Below are 19,595 nucleotides of genomic sequence, written 5' to 3'. Positions count from 1 at the left end.
TTGCCAAGCTTGAATTGTATTACCCATGCCATGCGAAAATCGGTCTTAAGCCACATGCGGCCAGTGTAGATCCAAACCAGCCCTGCGCAGTATGGTCATAAGCTTCCCTTACCGCTGACTAGAGACAATTACACATTACGTTAATTTATATTCGCCATCTTAGCTTCTGGCTGGTCTAAAATTAAAGCTTGCCGTACATTCCGTAGGACCCATTTTCGTATTACGCGGGTTATATATTAACGTATATGCGTTGAACGAGTGAAATCTATTCGACAACAAATTTATGTAATGATGTGTACGTTTTATTTTATATTTATAAATTGTTTATTATTCTATACAGTCCGCTTAAGGGATACTGCAACATTACGGCCACAGACGTTGTTAAAACGCCCAATCCAAACAGTTCTATATATCATGAATTGTTGATAGACTTTTCTGGCGGCGTAGGTTTCTACAAGTGTTGTTATCAAACTACACTTAATGGGTCTGCGGACGGGTACGTATATTTGAGTGCAATTACTAGTTAGCTTGCAAAACCTTAATTATAATGTGTGAAATAATTACTGTGCTTAAACTAGTCATCATATTAAATAGGTAGTAGAATAAATAATTAATTACACACGGATTTAAAATAAGGTAAACTTAACGTTTTTATGTGTTGCTGTTTTTAGAATTAATGTGGACGAAATCTGCTTCAATGTGAAAATAAAGCCAAACGGTAAGCCCATGTGTTACATGTATATATAATATATAATTAAACATATTTATACGTAAAGATTTTATTACTTATGCATATGGTTATATTATTATTATGAGTAGTATTGTTATTATTGTTTATTAATATTATTTATTATTATTATTTTATTTTTTTAATTATTTTAATTATTTTTATTGCAGATCCAAGTGCCACATCAAGTCCGGTATGAATTGTTATATTTTATCACGCAAATGTTCAATCTTTAGATACTTATAAAACGGTATATAAAACGTTCGTAAATAAAGGATGAAATGACCTGTTTGCTTATTTCGTTCGAACCAATAATGTTTTGAAGTTAAATTATTTATTTTAGACCGACGTACAATTTATACGTCCTATGGCCAATACAACATTTATTTGCCTTCCCAACGCAACATGCCATGTTACAATTGCAACGCCAACCCAAAACGGCACTTGGTAAGATATATATTCTAGGTCGTATTCCTTTAATTTATCAAATGCCGCATTGCTGTATTTTAATTCAATGCGCTTTGCATTAAATAATGCATACTTTAGAAAATGAAAAAACATAAATATACAATCGTTTATAGTTTATTCGAATTTTCGTCTGACAATATAAAGATCAATCTAATAAATTCATTCGTATATACACATTTTTCGATTGTGCGATGTCTTCATATTATGGACGTTTTACTAATTATGAACTTATATCAAATCTATTATTAATAAAGTATTTGTAGTACACATCTGGTAATTTAAGTTGGAAATATTTATCGTATTGTTTTACGCTTATAGATGTGTGTTTTTGCAGTGTTCAAATAAGTGAATGCAACACCGTACTTCCCAGCACCCACATAGAGTTACTAAGCAACGCAAACGGAGAATGTTTTATAGATATAGGATATACAACGAACGGATTACACGGATTTGGTGACCTTTGTCTAACATCTGGGTATATAACACAACATAGAAATACATAGTATCGCATAAGATAAAGAAAGGCGCATGTGTTTTATTCGAAGACAACAAAGAAATATAAATATTCATAAATGTCAAGCTTTCAATAAGTACGCAGTCACACATATTCATCAAAACTTAACTGGCAATGCAATGTGGTTATTTAGTGGGTTTTTTCTTAATTATTTAATATTTAGAGATGTTGTTGTAATTAAATAAAGGTGAAGAACACAATTTTTGTATTGTTGTAAATTAAATTGTTATTTAAGGTTTATTGATTGTTTATTTGCTTCTGTTTGAATCGTCAGCCAAGGCAGAGAACGCCATGTTTTCTTTGATGTGCTCAACTCAACAGGTAATATTTTTATTATTTTAAAATGCATTGTGTACATGTTCTCGTTGAACCTAATACTATTCAAAATATATATGGTACTTTAGTTCTTATGGAACATTGTGTCTTTAAAATAAACGTCGTTTTTTTTGTGTGTTTTTCACTTTTATTAAATTAAATATGTGTCAATTGTTGAAAGAGATGTGTTCACTCCTTTTGATATATTTGGATTTTATAATATTAGTATAAACTAAGCTAGTTGTTCTGTTAATAATTTACAATATATTATGCAGAGTTTGGTCCGTGTCAGAAGCTTCATTGTCAGAATGGTGGAAAATGCATCTCGCAAGACAATGAACCTCAGTGCACTTGTAATCCAGGATGGACAGGCGAGACTTGCAGTTCAGGTAACTACCATGCAACAGCAGTTGATGTAAAAGCTGAAACCATTTACTCTCCAATCGAATAAAAAACGTGCGCTCAAAATTCATGGTTTATCATGGACCTTAAGAATTTATTGTTTGTGTTACTATGTCCATTTCATCTATTGCTAAGACAATGTACAGTTCCTATATAGTTAGTTATATTGCTGTAACGTAGGGGCTGAGACGGTGGTATTGAACATATTATCACATATCACTGATTTTGTCTACAATTCGACAATTTTTTCTAAATGTGTTGTTTTTCCTTAGATGTCGACGAATGTGCTGGTCATCCATGCATAAATGGAGGTACCTGTCAAAATAAATTCAACAACTACACATGTGAATGCGCGCCCGGGTATACCGGTCAAAACTGCACTATAGACATTGGTAATACATAGCTTCGCTTATTATCATCTATCTGGTCATTCATTCTATTCTTCTAAGAATGCACATATCAAGTTTGCAACACATTCAAGTGCATTTGAATAGTTCATTGTAAATTAAGGTAGATTCAGCGTCTCATAGTCATATATCAAATGTCAAACATGTCTATGCTTTACATGTTCAGTTGCCCACCTGTGTGAAAATATCACATGTTCCGGTAATGGTGTCTGCAAATCTAACCATCAGGTGTCAGCTGGAGCCTGTGTCTGTAAGCCAGGTTTTGTTGGCAAGGACTGTTCACAAGGTACAATACCAATCATTCTCATTTGCCAAAAGTTCGTTTGACTAAATACCACCAATACGTTCTTGATAATATGTTTTATTACTAATATTAGCGGTAGTATCGCATTAATTTCTTATATAGATAGCTATTGACACGATATAATTTGAAACAGCATTTTCTATATCTGTGAACGTGCATTTAGTTTATTGTTTCCAGTGTATAATTCTACAAAAGACCTTCCTGGAGTCACAAACTATACAAACTTTACCCAAACTATAAACGACCAGAACACGCCCCATTTCGACTCTACTCACGGCATTTTAAAGAATGTAGAATGTATCGAGGGTCATGAGTGCATCGTTTCCATCCCGTATTATGGGCTTCCGTCAAAACCGTACGTTTATTATTAGAAATTTCCTACCACTTGCTTTTATATATTCTACCTTTTTAGATGGTAATATTAATTTTAACCGATCCCGAACCAATTAACATGATTCGATCTGAAAGTCTTTTGTTTCGGGTTCATTAATTTTGAATTGTAAATTTAAGTGTGTAGTTATAATAATAATTATTTTAGTTATAATTATTAATTTTTTCTGAAATGAACGCTTCATGATTGTAAATATATTTATTTAAAATTAAATGCTAACGTTGACGTTTTGTTATTGATTAGGGTATTATATTCATTTGGTACATAATGCATTCAGAACAGTTCGTGGAATTTTAAAGATTAAATCATTGCATTGCTTTTTCTTTAATAGCCCACAGCAAGCTTTCTGCAACGGAAACACTTCATATCTTGTTGAGAGTCCTGATGTAGCTCACAACAATTATCATGAACTGTTGGTACGATTTTTGAACGGAGCAGGATTGTATAAGTGTTGTTATCAAACAACTATTAATGGATCCGAAAATGGGTGCGTATGTCATGATGCGTATGCAATAATACGTAAAATGAAGTGTTTATTTTAAGAAACTGGTGGCAAATAAAATATAGCTCCGCTGTTCTGTTTCCAAAGTTGTGTTTCCCTTGATTAAAAGTAAATTCTTTAACGTATGCATGGGCTAGCGCCTACTTTTAACCAAACTATATTCATCCATCCACAAGTCATCTAAATCGTTGATAAACAAGTATATACTTGTCAATGTTGTATTTGATTTTTTCCATTTGCATAAATTTAATGTTTAGAATTGTCTGTTACGCGTACAAGAATATATCACAATATTTAAAAATTAAAAGGTTCAAAGGACATGTGCATTTTCTTTTAGAACAAATGTCGATGAAATTTGCTTTGATGTGAACATCAAAAATAATGGTAAGTTTTAAACACGGTATGTTCGAATACAACCATTTTTTTATTTGTATGTTGCTTGCTATAAATATATTGCGAATGGAATAATACAAAAAACTTGTAAAATATATAACACTTACTATTATTTTTATTATTATTATAACCATTATTATTATTATTATTATTATTATTATTATTATTATTATTATTATTATTTTCAGATCCGAGTGCCACTGATAGTCCGGTAATTATTATCTTGTGGTTATATTTCACGAATTGAAAGAAACAACATATGCTGTTTTCAAGACATAAGCTTTGATAAATTGTTCCTTTACTAACAGTTAATATGTCATAATTTTTTCTACGATTATAACCACACAATAGTTCAGATAAATAAGTAACTAAAATCTTGTTTCAGACTAATTTACATATTATACGTCCCGCTGCTAATTCCACATTCATTTGCCTTCCCAACGCTACATGCCATTTTACAATCGCAACGCCGCCCCAAAACGGCACTTGGTAAGTGATGTATGTTAGTTTGTTCCTCCCTGAATATACTAGTAATTGATGTGTGCGGAATAAGAACATTTGTAATTTTGATACTTTTAAAATATGTTCAACATCGTTTCCATAATTTGTATTTTCGTTAAAATTGCATTTTAGCGTTAAACTTTATTTCCATTTAACTTTGTCCCTATTTCTGAAAACATTTTGTTAATTCTGAATGTAAATTATCTTTTCAAACCATTTTTGTTAATATTTTAGCAAATTTCATTCTTTCAAATATTTACACTGTCTAAAATACTAATGGTCATTTGGTTATTAACAATTAAGATACGTGTTATATCGCCTTAGGTAACTGTGAAAGGCTATCTGTATATGTATCGTATTTTCCAAAATGTATGTTAAACAGGAAAAGTCATTCATAATTTCAATAAATACATTTATAACATGACCTACGCTCCAGGAGTGAAAAAAACGTAATGCTCAATTTTGTTTATTACACGGGTGTTATTACACTAGTTATATAACTGTGAAATGACTTCATTTTTGTGACGAAATGACGTCATTATTCCAGCGAATTTCTTCAGTTTAACTCTTTTACAATGTGAATACAAATGTGCAAAGAGCATAAAATAACGAGAAAAATGTGTTGGTCATGTTATAAATAGAATCTTAGATTCGTGGTCATTTTGTATTGAATTGATTAAACTCGTCATCTAAATAGAGATTAAAACTCGGCAAGCCTCGTTTATATCTTTATTTAGATGACTCGTTTAATAAATTCAATACAAAACGACCACTCATGCAAGATCCTATATTTACATTAGTCACTTTAAATTAAAAATATTAAGAAACATAATAAAATACTGTAATGTATCAAAACGCACTAAACTGCATAATCAAAATGTCGCTATTTAAGTAACAAAGTTCGAAAACCCTATACAATATACGTTGACAAATATATAATGTCTGTTTTTTTCTTGAAATGATATATGGGTGATTGTATGCATGTGCATGTCCTAAATGTTTACAATAACAAACACATTTGAAAATGGGTTACAAGCTCTTTCACATTTAAAAAGGTTAATTTTGATGCGAATGAAACCTATTATATTGATTAAGCTCGTAAATGCATACGATTGCAGTTATACATAATTATGTTTGAATACATTATTGGTTTTGAAACTATAACCAGTTATTTAAAAATAATTTATTTGCAAACATCCACAGCATTTGCTATCTGTATTTATGTGCCACTTAGCTCACTTTGTTAATGTATATAACATTATATAAGATGTTAACATTTTAAAAATGTAAAAAAAATGTTCTGCTATGCACTTGTTTTTGTGTTAATATTTCGTGTTGTACATAGAGCCAATGAGTATTACAGCATATATATTTATGATAAAGGATGTTGCACGCATGTCTACAAATATACTGTACTGCAAAGTTTAATAAATGACATTACCAATGTAAACGATATGTTTTCATACCAACGTCAAAGTTCTATCTGACAGACGACGCTAGGCATAAGGAAAAGCATATAGTCAATATATTTAGATAGAGGAGTATTTGCTAATAACATAGTAAATTACTGAATAGTGTCTTATAAAGTAATGAATTTTCCTTTGTAATAATTTAATATCAATGCTAGACGCTTGGTCAAATACAATAAAACAATTAATTGAATATACATCATATTTAGTGTTTTATGTATGTTTTGTTTCTTTTTTTGAAGTTCTCATGCCTTTAAATAAAAGGATACACACTTGGTTTTATAATAACGAGCATCGCGTATGAATGATACTATGTTTATATTGCAGTGATCAAATAGTTGAATGCAAAAATCGAATACCTAATACTCACATCGCATCAGTAATCAATGTGAATGGGCAATGTTTAACAGACATAGGATATACAACGAACGGATTGCAGGGCCTCGGAGACCTTTGTCTTACATCACGGTAACGGCATTCACTTTCTACACTTTCGCCATATTATGTCAAGCGATCATCAATGTATCGCTCATCAATAACTTTAAATTTGTAATTTAAAGTTTAATGTAGCAATAGCTATATAAAACGCAGTATATATCACTGATTTTAGATCATCAAATGTCCGTGTTTTTATGCAAACACCCATATGTTTTGTAAACATAACATTAAAGCAATTAGTTTAGTTTCGTTCAAACAATTACAATAATATCGTGTGCATCCGTATCGGACGGGGCTTAAAACAACGTGTTAAAATTATTCCTAAACCTTAATTGAACACTCATTTCTTTCAATCTTCAGCCAAGGCGGTGAACACCATGTTTTCGTTGATGTACAGAACTCGACAGGTATTTCTTACAGGCAGAACTTTATTCCTTTAATGTATCAACGTGGTTTTTTCGTTGATATGTGTGTTACTTGACATATAAATAATACATTTCTCAGTTCTTTGTTTGAATAGCTCACAGGTATTTTTAATTTGTGATCACTTGAATAATTGTATATCTGATAATAATTGCTCTTTTATGCAGAGTTTGGGCCGTGCCAAAAGCTTCACTGCATGAACGATGGAAAATGCATTTCGCAGGAAAATGGACCCAAGTGCTCCTGTAAACCGGGATATACAGGCCATGATTGCGATACAGGTTGATTGTGGTTAACTGCTATAAACCACTGATTGATTTGTTATCTCATTAGTTTATGCTGTACTATCGCTTTTATAAATATCAATATAAAGGTTTTAATATGGAAATAAGATACCATTGATGGTAGCTTAAAATTAAGATATAATTGTCGATCTTAAGCATCTATGTATGTACATATCTCAAGCATAACAACAACTTCATTATGACTTTCTGTTTGCACTCAGATGTTGACGAATGTTCTGTTCAGTCGTGTCGAAATGGAGGTACATGCCATGATGAAGTCAATAACTACACATGCGACTGTACGCCTCTATTTACCGGTCGAAACTGCCAAATAGACATTGGTAATTAAAACTTTTAAGTTCTACTTTCAATAAAAGCATGTGTCTTATAGCCTATAAACGATAGCATTGTGTTAAGTGGCATAACCATGTCACAATATAAACGAGTATTGTTTCATATCCGGTTAGTTGTGATTCATATCAATTTAATAAAAACATTACTTCAACATAAATGTAATATCACATCACACAAACAAGAAACGGAATGTCGTTAATACACAAATGTCACTTCACGAAAAGACCAAAATGCCATCCATACAATACTGTAGCTCTTATCTGATCCAACATTAATTAACTGACGCCGTATTTCACAATATGTTTTGTATGAAATTTTATATTATATAAAAAGTTGTAAATTGTGTTCTTTGTTCAATTTTAAGTCGCCCTGCTCTGTGAAAATATCACTTGTTCCGGTAATGGTTTCTGCAAAGCTTCCCACCAGCTATCAGTTGGTGCGTGTGTTTGTAAGCCAGGATTTGTTGGCAAGAATTGTTCAGAAGGTACGAACCGAACGATTTGTTTTACATTTTAAGTCTTTACGTCGTCGTATGTGTTCATAAACGTTCATCGATTAATTATTAACATCTATATGTTCTTGCATATGTAAATTATAGTTGTCGCCCGATATGTCGTATTATTAAATTACTTGAACAGAAGTTCCTTGCGCTTATTGTTCATTCTTTGAACTCCACGTATTAAAAGTTTGAGGATTATATCAAGCTATTATTTAGTATTAGTTATTATTAGTTATACGATTATATATGTTGATCATCAAGTGAAGTCATTTTAAAAGTATTTTTCTACGGGAATTATAGTGTACAATTCAACACAAGACCTTCCTGGAGTCTTTAACTTACCACAATCTGCAAACGCCACGGACACGCCTCATTTCGACTCTACACATGGAATTATTGAGACAATAGAATGTATTGAGGGTCGTGTGTGCATTGCTTCCATATCGTACTATGGACTCGAGTCAAAACCGTAAGTACTAAATTTTAGTTGCAAACAATGCACAATTAAAATCATGTATAAATTATATGCATATGTATTGCTATATTTTAAGAAGTCGTTTGAGTTTTTGCACCTTTAAACCATAAAGAAAGATGAATCTTTTAAGAGCTACTAATGTGTAAGTTCAATCTTCAACTACTTTCTAAATAATATTAATACAGTTAGGTAGGTGCGTCTTTAAGTTTTGTTTCATTTTTTTGTGGATGATTAACATGATTTTAATTCAGACCATTAAGTAATAATGTATTTCCTGTTGCCTAAATAAGTACTAATGTTTTAATATAGACAACGTTTTTTTATATCACCACTTCACGTTGCTGTATATTCAGACCAATAAAGGGATTCTGCGACCTAAATGTTACGAACGTCGTCAAAACGCCGTATCTAACAAACAACAATTATCATGAGCTGGTGACAAACTTTACAGGAGCAGTCGCAGGCTCCTATAAGTGTTGCTATCAAACTACAATGAATGGAACCGAAGAAGGGTAAATACATAAATTATCTACTAAAATGCCAAGTTAAGTGAATTTGACTATTAAATACGGTACTTTAACAAGTTGCCTAAGAAAAAAAAAGATATTTTGTATCTACATTTTTTTAATTCTGCACTAGTTTTCAATTTAACCAGGTGTTAAATATTAATAAACAACTTAATGATTTTTTCCATGTGTTCTCCTTGCAGAATAAATCTTGATGAAATTTGCTTTGATGTTACCATGAAACATAACGGTAAGCTTCATAGTATGTATATGTAATTAAATGTTTAGGTATATTTATAACCGTTTCTGGTTGTGCAATAATTCTATACATGTAAACATTTCACATTTGATCACACTCGATTATTTTTAGAAGCATTATTTTTTTATTATTTATTGTTTCAGATTCAAGTTTCACAGCAAGCCCGGTATGAAAATTAATAAATATTGTATTATGCAATTAACGATTTATAGTTTTATAAGCATATATTTATTTTTGTTAATACGTAGTTTATGAAAAAATCCAGTTTTTTGTTACTTTTTCTACTCCAGATTAATAATATAAAATCAATCACTCATTTCAGATTGCGTCAAACATTTTACGGCCAAGTGCAAATTCAACGTTTATTTGCCTTCCCAACGCCACATGTCATTTTACAATTGCAACTCCTCTTAACAACGGCACATGGTTAGTGCTTTTTCTGTTGTTTTTGTTATGCACCAATCAAAGCTGTTCTACAGCCTTTGTTTGTGTCTTAAACATTCAAAGCGGGTTGTGTTGCTCGACAATATCAATAAAATTATACAATATGCTTATGTTATTTGTACGAGTAGATATCGGTCAGAAGGTGTTCTTAATAATATTAAGTTTAAAAAAATTTACTTTAGCTTCATTGTGTCGAAAGTCCAATGCTTATTAAAACAATACCGAGTCCGTTTCCTGTGACTAGGAGCCAGTAATGGTGTCTGTTGAGGAGATCGAAAGAACGCTCCCACAGTGGGGTTCAACCCAACACCTTCCGGTCGCCTGGCGGACATCATATCCACAATGTAACGGCGACCTGTCTAAATAGCATTTAGTACATAGAATTGCTGAAGCGATATTCATGCGTTGTAATAAAATTTTAACAAATAAATTATAGAAACGGTTTATTGCAAACAAATCAACACATCGCAGAGTGTTCTATTTGTTGATTGTATGTATTACACATTGTATAAGTATTCAAATGTTCCGGTTTCTGAACAACGTACAATCCACGATTATAATGTACAGTGGTTATACTAATAAATTCCGCAAATAAAATCATGATATTATCACTAACAGAAAGTATGTAATTTGTGTGGTAATGTTGCAGTGACCAAATAAGTGAGTGCAGCAACAGTCTTCCTAGCACCTATATAGTGCCAATCAATAATGCAAACGGAGAATGTTTAACAGACATAGGATATACAACAAACGGATTGCAGGGCTTGGCGAATCTTTGTCTAACGTCAGGGTAATATGTAATAACATTACATGCATTATTGCTCACCATAAGGACATCTAAGTTTTAAGGGGTTTGTTAATACTGGTTTTATGTTGTCCTTTGGCCGTCGGCGTCGTACGGCTTCTGGATTTCTTATCCATAGAATATCGTGAAAAAATACTGACCTAAAACTTCAGCGGTTACAATATGACATTTACAATCAGTGCAATATGCAACGTAGCATATGCTTTCATATGTTAAGAGATGTTGACTTTTGTGTATTTGTTAAAGTGATATTATTGGCATCTAGCAGTTTATACATGTAGATGTCTATCGCAACCGTTGTTTATTTTTGGTGTTTTCACTTCATATACACTTATATTTGTTAATGCAGCATCAACATACTAAAACAATATCACGGGAAGAGAAAAATAATGCATTTGAATATCAACCGTTCTTTCGTTTGACAACTGATCATGCATGTACGATGTGAACCTAAATTTAGTTTTAGTGCAGATTCGTTTATACGACACAGAGACACAATATAATTGTTGTTCTTTTCTACTTAATATTTCCCGGAATATACTCCGAAAACTAAAACAGGTATCACATGAAACTTCAGAGGCAGTACGAGAGAGAATAAAAACGTGCAGTGGAACGATATTCTTGCTGCCATATTATATAGTGTATGTCAAATGTTTATGTTTGCTTTAAAGTTGTTGATGCATACCTCGCAAACTAAAAAAGGTATCAGCTCAAACCTTAAAAGGCAGATTTATCTCATTTAAAGACAGTGCATAGACCAAAAGCCATCACTATTGATTCCATATTGAATAAGTTATTACCCTTTTTTATGGGTTTCATTGGCGTCGCACTGGAGTGCGGCGACTAGTATGTAATGCGTTTTTTTTCGCTTATGAGAGGAGAAGTTGTTTTACGGATCAATGTATATATTTTTGTTTTAAGAATATCTTGCATAGTGGTGATTATTTTTTTATGCATATTTTAAAAACTATACGAGGCGTCAACTTGAAATTGCAAATGGAGATTTGAATGAAGTGAAGTGCAATAATTTATAACAGGAGCTCATGCTTCCATTACATCCCATCTATTTCCCATTTGAAACCGCATGCCGAATTGTATCCAACATCTTGAATAGTATATGGGATATCAAGATAGAACTTCATAAATCGGAAGCTTGAATTGTAGTACAACCGGTTCTTTAAACGGTTAATTGTCTGTGTTAAGGCAATGTGCGCGGTGTTTTCAGCCACGACAGTAATAGTTATGTTTAATTATACCTTTATATCCCATAAGCGACATAATGTTCTAGATGGTTTGTAATTAAGTGTCCAAAGCTCTAATTTAAAATACAATAATAATTAATACAATTGGACATGAAATACAACTGACCATCCATGTGATGCAGTAAACGAGTAACAGTTTTAAGTTGAATCATTTTGGCAATATTTACCTTTTTTGAAAATCGCATATTATACATGTTCATTAAATTGAATGTAAGTAATTACATTTACATGTAAAAAGCTGTATTTTTATGTATTGATTACAGTACCGTGTAATTTTCAGCCAAGGCGTCGAGCACAATATCTTCGTTGATGTACGAAACTCCTCAGGTATTTGACTAACATTAGTGTTACTATACTAGTATACAAATCATTTACACTGGCTTTGATCTTGATGGTTGGTTTGATGATTTTGCAATTTTGGTAAATAAGTAAAATTAGTCGTGTTTCAATTGTCGTATCGATAAAAGACTAAGGGAGGATTAAACGATTATATCGCCAAAAATATATCAAGAGTGGCATGGTTCATATACTCCCATATTTGTACTTTAATTGTGTATTACACCTCATTCAGAGTTTGGACCGTGTCAGAAGATTCATTGCAAGAATGGTGGAAAATGCGTCTCGAGAGGAAGTGGACCTCAATGCACTTGCGAACCAGGATTTACAGGCCAGGATTGTGGATCAAGTATAAGCAAATGACACGATTTGCCGTTATAAACACTATTTATTAAAGAAATTATCATTGAAAGTGTTTAGATTCATGATGTCTGTTCGTTAAGACTCATCGATTGCACTGTTCATCTGATCAGACATTGTTTCGGATCTCATTGTCCTTTATATAAAAATCCCGATTACCGTTGTGAAATTGTGTAGTCCAAATGTGTTCTTTCCCATACATTATTATGCGTGATTAACGATCCATATCTTAAAGCGTTGATTCTTGTGTTGAACAATCTTGTTTTAATCTGCATAATACTAAGAATGCCGAATACTTATTGTCATGATAATTGTTCTGTTTTTAATATTTAGATGTCTGTGATCCTTCACCGTGTCAAAATGGAGGGACATGTCGTTATTCTGTCAGCACCTACGTTTGTGAATGTGTCTCTGGATATACCGGTTCAAACTGTAGCATAGGTAAACAGCTATAAGTGCATTGTGTTTTTAAATCCTTAAACGCTTCTTAATATTGTTTCAATTTATTTTCAGCCATCAAGTTGCACATTGTGCTACACACCATTCTATGTGTTTATCAGGTTATCACATTTTGATTTTGAAAAAAAAATCGGACTATTGCCATACAATTATGTATCAAAGATAGTTTTTAATATTCAACTCGCTAATTTTTTGTTTGCAAATCTATCTGGAAAATGTGCATATAATTAAGCATGCAATTCACTTATAGTCATGTTCACTGTTTTTTTTAATTAAATGTAGATGCCTGTAATCCTTCCCCATGCAAAAACGGCGGGACATGTCGTCAGTCTGTCAACTCCTACACGTGTGAATGTGTCCCTGGGTATACCGGTTCAAACTGTAGCATAAGTAAGTAGTTATATTAATTCAGAATATTAAAAAAAAACAAATCGTGTCCAATGGCCTTAGATTCCCGGATATTTCCATGACGACACAAAATCCCTGATATTTATGGTTACATTAATGCTCAGATCAAACTGATATCATGATCATCTGTGAACAATTCTATAATAGAATACTGTGTTTGTGTTCATTGTTTTTGCATCATGTATTATCTGTGGAGGGGATATGTTAAGTTGTTTTTATTGTTAACGTTAACTGTACATTATAAATGAACTATATCATGGTAGTGGAATTCCTAGGGATTCTATCACACTCGCAAATTGCATGTATTTTTTTTATTCCAAGTTAACTTTGGGCTTGCAAAAAGCAACGCAATCCACTTTAATTGCGAAACAACCCATAAATATACTATTCCTGCGAGTTACATAATACAGATTTAGTTGTAATTATTTCTGTGTTTCAAAACAACTTGGTTTTTGTTTCAAACCGATATTGACTCTTGTCGATCACCTGGTTATAACATTTGAACAATTTAGATCCAAATGAATGCAACCCACAAAACAACTGTAAACATGGTACATGCATTGATGGCATAAACAACTATACTTGCAATTGCAACGGGACAGGATTTCAAGGAAGCTATTGTGAAAGAGGTATATACTTTTTATCATTACAGATTAAATTAACGATGTTATTGCATTTCTAATTGCAACGTAGAACACGATTACAACATGATATGCATGATCCATTTCAAAAAAGATAAATAGTATATAATGAAGAAAAGAAAGATTACATACATTAAGTTTATATAGTGAAGCAACAATATCTTGCGTGTAACGTTGATAACAATATTGTTTTGTAAATATTGACGAATGCTCATCTTATCCATCCCAGAACGGAGCAGCATGCAATAAGTCTGTGGGCTTAATATATTGTAAATACCCTCTTGGTAACGTTTAAGTTAGTGTGTTAAAAACTGTAGCCTAAATCATTGAACAAAAATGAAAAGCCATTAAACCTATGGGTTATCGTGGTATGATTTGTGTTGATGAGTGATCGAAATAAGTTATCGTTATATTTTTCATGCATTTATAAAAGAAGAAGTGTTATATAAGTTATAATTATTATATATTAGTGATAATTGTAATCGTAATGGTATAATTGGTATAAGAAAATGTGTGTTGTTTTAAAAGATGGAAGTGTTGGTGTTGGATTTGAAAGCTGAAATAATGTATTTATATATAAGCAGTAAATAACAGTTAAGTATAATTTGAAAAGATGTGAACGCATTAAACTGTTAGAATAGTGACGTGTGTATATGTTCCTTCAGATATAGACGACTGCATAAGTTCACCCTGTTACAATGGCGGTACATGTATAGATGGTGTCAACTCATACACATGCAAGTGCATTCTTGGCTGGGAAGGGGGCCGCTGCGACACATGTACATTTTTATTCAAATATACGCTTTTTAGAACTAAACTCCATCGCAACATTAATGATAATATTCGAACAAGATGTATGTTTACATTCTAAAAACTATTGATTTCAAGTGTGTTTTATGTATTCAATTGCTTTGTTTTTACATAATAGTTTTATCATAATAGTTCATTATGATGTAGTATAGTGAGTTTCAGTATGAAGTGTGTCTGAATTTTAATATCTGCCTGGTCATGTAAGCTTTTAAATATGTAAGTGTCACTAATTAGCATAATTAGGAAAACTTTGTATTGGTATAACGCCTATTTTCGCTGAAAAGAAGCCCATTACTAGAAAGAGTGTGCATTCACTTTATACACACACGTACATGTCTTATAGTGAATGCACAAGCAATCGACGAATGCGTGTCTAATCCGTGTCAGAACAACGCCACCTGTATTGATGGATCAAACAATTATTCGTGCATATGCAGGCCAGGTTACACAGGTTACAACTGTCAAAACGGTAATATTCCATACATATCAGTTCTGTTGTCTGTTGTTGTTTTGTTGTATTGTTGTGATTGTTTTTTTATTTGCATATATGTTCTAATATCTTCTCCTGAATGAATGCATGAATCGTTAGTTTAGTCTATACAGATTTATGCTAATATACACCAAAGTGTTTCTATTTATTGTTTGCGTTAAAATTATTTCCACATTTTTATAGCTAAAGATCGTAAATACACTGTATACTCTTGCTGTGTTTGATTTGGTTGTTAATACATTCTAAATGGTTTGACTGATTAAGTCATCTAGCACATTAACTATTGCGGATTGTGCGTTTTCAGTATATATTGTAACCTGTAGCGTTTAAGAGACGTGGTTTTTACAAAGACTTAGTCATGAAAGGTTCACTATAACCATATATCAGCTTGCGTGATTTTTTTTATTTTAGAAACAAACAAATGTGCATCTGGGCCATGTAAAAATGGTGCTATATGTACAGACGTGGCTAACGGATTTAAGTGCGCATGTCCACCTAACCACCCCGGCCTTCAATGCGAATTAGGTAGGCGGGATATTTCAACTTTTATTGCATTAAAAAAGAAATGGAAATGTTCGTGGCCAAACTTTGTTTACTTATCAACCTTACAATTTTTGTTGATTTTTTCTTTCAAACATATATTCCACAAACAAATGGCATATCAGACTACCGATATGGTATGATATGTTCGAACGTTAAATAAAACATAGTAAACCAGAATACCATACAGTGCTACCACAAATTGAAGAATGCCATACAATCAGCTTGGAAAAGTTTTAATTGTATATTGCATATACCCATGGAATGATACAATCTGAAGTAAATAAAATGATTGAATACTGTGTATTCATCTATGACATTTCCAATACAGAATGTATATCAAGTCCTAGTTTTTAATGATTCCTCAGCGTTCGTCTGTTGCTCTTTTATCAATCTGAATATAGATTGAGAATGTTCTTATCCGTTTTTTGACATGGTAATGGTAGTATCTTGTTTGGATTTAATTCTTATTATATTAACAGATTTAGGCGGATCCTTGAATGAACCAAGGACACCAAACAATCCGGTAAAAACCAATTTAATTGTTCTCTTGAAATTTATTTTAAAACAAACAAAGCTTTTTATTTACTTTCTATGAACATACCAAAAGAAAATAGTTCCATAACCAACAGATACGTTCTTATCAGGCATTTATCCAGAAATATAATATAAACAAAATCAACAGACACTTATAATGCTTTTAAATGTTATCGATTGCCAATAGAACCCTCCTCGGTTTACGGAATTCACGATTCCGGAGATCATTCGATGTCAGGTGAACGCGCCATGTGCAATTGTACTGCCAGTAGATGGAGACCCTAATACACCGTAAGTTGTGCCGGCTGACTGAGTCAATTCATCTCTTTAGATTCGATCTTAAAACATATCCCGAAAAAAACATTTTCTTGCAGCTTCTTTTATAAAACGGAATAAGTCTGTGACCAAGTATGTTTTTATATTCCGTAAACAATTTAAGTCGTGTAAATGATATATTTATACGGAATATAGTTATGTTAACAATGTAATGCCGTGCACTCTACTCTTTTATGAAATCAAATCGTGTACAGTTTTATATAAATATTAAATTAGTAAAAGGGAGTTACATTTTAATGCAACTACTGCAATGTTAATTGACATTGTGTTCTATAAATACGAATTTCATCATTATGTATTACTTCATTACAGACCAGTACTACTGACTGGTTACTACTCGCCTGGACTGATAGTCCACCAGCCGAAATCAACGCTAAGTTACCCGCCAAATTGCAGCAACAATGGTAAATGTTCGTACGACGCCTTTATATCGGTCAAGGCAACATACGTGGGCATGTTTAAGTATTGCGTGCAGACATCTGACTATCACAGGTTTGTCACTGCTGTTATTTTATATATATTTTTATCATGCACATATTACTAGTGATATATTCTCAAGTATTTTAAATGATCATATTATAAGTGGAAAGCATATTTTTTAATTATTTTGTTACTTTGCAGTGTAAACGCCGACGAACTTTGCTACCAAATCGGTATGTACTTTGATATATTGTTTCATATTGATCTCTCTAAAAACAAATATATGTGTTTCCCCTCTTTATACGAGTAAATGGAATACACTTGAGATACAATGTTTGTAATAATAATCTGGTATTTTGTGATGACAAAATAAATTTAATACAAACTGTATTCTTTTTTGTAGAGTCCTTCATTCCGGTGAGTTCACATAACTTTAGCTTGCGAATTTAGAAAGTAGGAATGTTATGCGGGAAGTAGAATTTAGTGCAAGGCATCAGTATTGTCATGGATAGCAATATTGCAAACTTAAAACAGTATTTGTTAATTCTATGTGCTTGCTTATTCGAATTGTATCATTATTTACATCATTCATATTTAATCAAATTAAAAACAAAATTAAATACCTTACTTCTGAGCTTGTGTGCATACTTCTATGTATTAACCTGAATAAAATGTGTAATCCTTTAATTCTTCCGGTTCACGCTTATATTTATAAAATACTGTTTTAATTTGATATCTGTTCGCGTAAATATAACCTTTAAAATGCAAATATTTCTAGCAGAACTCACATAATCCTGGCAATAGCAGTTTTGTGCAGCCACCGACAATGCCAAACAACTCCACAATGGCATGTCCAGTGGGAAAACCGTGCCTGTACATAATTGAAACGAAGAAACCCCCGGGTGGTCAATGGTACTGTACATATATTAAATTGTAAAGCAATAAGGAAAGATATGTAATTATTATTCATTATATTCAAGTTATCCTTACACATTGCTGTAATATGGAAAATTGGAATACGGAATACACATCGACTTGAATTGTGTCTCTGACCAAAAGCTTTAGCTAAAGTTTTGGTAGGTATATAAGGACATTTAACTGTTCTAAAAATAGTGAACATAGACATGGTATATCTATTAAATGTTAAGGTTAGGTAGCGCATGAACTCTTCCTTTGCAAATAAATGCATACGTACAATGGCAGTAAGTACTCCTACATTATTTCATTACTTATGGTTATTTTAGCAATGTCATTGAAAAAATATTATAACATATAAATATATTTGTATCCCATAGTAACGCATCCATGACGCCGGAAATTACGCCCGACAACACAATGGTTAATTTGGTTCCTACTGTTGATAACGCTGTATGCAAATATGATGTTGTCTTCACTCCAGCTGCTTCTTTGAACGGGATGAAGGTTCAATTATGCTTCAGGTACTCGTAGTATATTTATATTAAACATGTACTGTTCGTATTTGTTAACCAGCATGATATATGATACACGAAACTTCGTTTAATGATATTGTTGGTTTTTTGTTGTTGTATTATTGTTTTTGAACTGTGTTTATTTGGAAAACTGGGCTTTATTTCAGAATTGAGCGGTATGCTTCGCTATGTTACATTTGACACCTTAATCTGGTAATACGAATTAAATAACATGTGTCAATAAATCAATTTATTATTTGATCGCTTTATTTCAGAATAGAACGGTATAATTCAGCTATATTACATTTGATACTTTAAAGGGACCTTCTCACGTTTAGGTAAATTGACAACATTTTAAACAATTGTTTAAGATTCGCAAATTCTTGTTATAGTTAAGATATTTTTTGGGGAAACAGTAATACTTAACATTTTCCATGCTCTAAAATATCCATCATATGCATCTTATGACGATTGAAAACCTGAAAATTATTAAGCGTTGCAACGCAAAACGATTGAATAATTTGGAGAGTTCTGTTGTTGTCGTTATACTTTGTGACACTTCGAAGATTGTTATATATAGAATTAAATACATTCTCATTGTATGAGCACGGATGGCCGAGTGGTCTAAGCGTTAGACTTTTATTCCAGGGGTTAGTGGTTCGAGTCCAGTTGAGGGTTACATTTTT

At 32.2% G+C, this 19,595-nt stretch overlaps 1 protein-coding gene across 4 annotated transcripts in view; it reads left to right on the top strand.

The window, feature by feature from the left end:
• The window catches only part of LOC127872979 (uncharacterized), a 45,879-nt gene that overhangs the window by 20,566 nt on the left and 5,718 nt on the right, over positions 1–19,595 (top strand). For 2 of the 4 annotated variants that reach the window (XM_052416504.1, XM_052416502.1), the window contains exons 39-78: positions 341–496; positions 672–718; positions 898–920; positions 1,071–1,174; positions 1,530–1,670; positions 1,984–2,030; positions 2,300–2,413; positions 2,699–2,818; positions 3,000–3,119; positions 3,315–3,492; positions 3,860–4,015; positions 4,368–4,414; positions 4,612–4,634; positions 4,809–4,912; positions 6,721–6,861; positions 7,192–7,238; positions 7,422–7,535; positions 7,760–7,879; positions 8,257–8,376; positions 8,692–8,860; positions 9,220–9,378; positions 9,576–9,622; positions 9,775–9,797; positions 9,954–10,057; positions 10,725–10,865; positions 12,423–12,469; positions 12,714–12,827; positions 13,172–13,279; positions 13,580–13,687; positions 14,218–14,334; positions 15,012–15,125; positions 15,500–15,625; positions 16,058–16,171; positions 16,669–16,712; positions 16,911–17,014; positions 17,372–17,551; positions 17,681–17,712; positions 17,883–17,896; positions 18,258–18,391; positions 18,775–18,918. In XM_052416504.1, the coding sequence (XP_052272464.1) occupies positions 341–496; positions 672–718; positions 898–920; positions 1,071–1,174; positions 1,530–1,670; positions 1,984–2,030; positions 2,300–2,413; positions 2,699–2,818; positions 3,000–3,119; positions 3,315–3,492; positions 3,860–4,015; positions 4,368–4,414; positions 4,612–4,634; positions 4,809–4,912; positions 6,721–6,861; positions 7,192–7,238; positions 7,422–7,535; positions 7,760–7,879; positions 8,257–8,376; positions 8,692–8,860; positions 9,220–9,378; positions 9,576–9,622; positions 9,775–9,797; positions 9,954–10,057; positions 10,725–10,865; positions 12,423–12,469; positions 12,714–12,827; positions 13,172–13,279; positions 13,580–13,687; positions 14,218–14,334; positions 15,012–15,125; positions 15,500–15,625; positions 16,058–16,171; positions 16,669–16,712; positions 16,911–17,014; positions 17,372–17,551; positions 17,681–17,712; positions 17,883–17,896; positions 18,258–18,391; positions 18,775–18,918 (4,065 nt within the window). The remainder of the gene's footprint in view (positions 1–340; positions 497–671; positions 719–897; positions 921–1,070; positions 1,175–1,529; positions 1,671–1,983; positions 2,031–2,299; positions 2,414–2,698; positions 2,819–2,999; positions 3,120–3,314; positions 3,493–3,859; positions 4,016–4,367; positions 4,415–4,611; positions 4,635–4,808; positions 4,913–6,720; positions 6,862–7,191; positions 7,239–7,421; positions 7,536–7,759; positions 7,880–8,256; positions 8,377–8,691; positions 8,861–9,219; positions 9,379–9,575; positions 9,623–9,774; positions 9,798–9,953; positions 10,058–10,724; positions 10,866–12,422; positions 12,470–12,713; positions 12,828–13,171; positions 13,280–13,579; positions 13,688–14,217; positions 14,335–15,011; positions 15,126–15,499; positions 15,626–16,057; positions 16,172–16,668; positions 16,713–16,910; positions 17,015–17,371; positions 17,552–17,680; positions 17,713–17,882; positions 17,897–18,257; positions 18,392–18,774; positions 18,919–19,595) is intronic. The other 2 variants (XM_052416503.1, XM_052416506.1) reach the window with 2 other exon arrangements.

This window comes from Dreissena polymorpha, chromosome 3 (genome assembly GCF_020536995.1).
Source record: "Dreissena polymorpha isolate Duluth1 chromosome 3, UMN_Dpol_1.0, whole genome shotgun sequence".
Lineage (NCBI taxonomy): Eukaryota > Metazoa > Mollusca > Bivalvia > Myida > Dreissenidae > Dreissena > Dreissena polymorpha.
The sequence above is the reverse complement of the archived record's forward strand: the minus strand, read 5'-3'. Positions and strand labels throughout refer to the sequence as shown.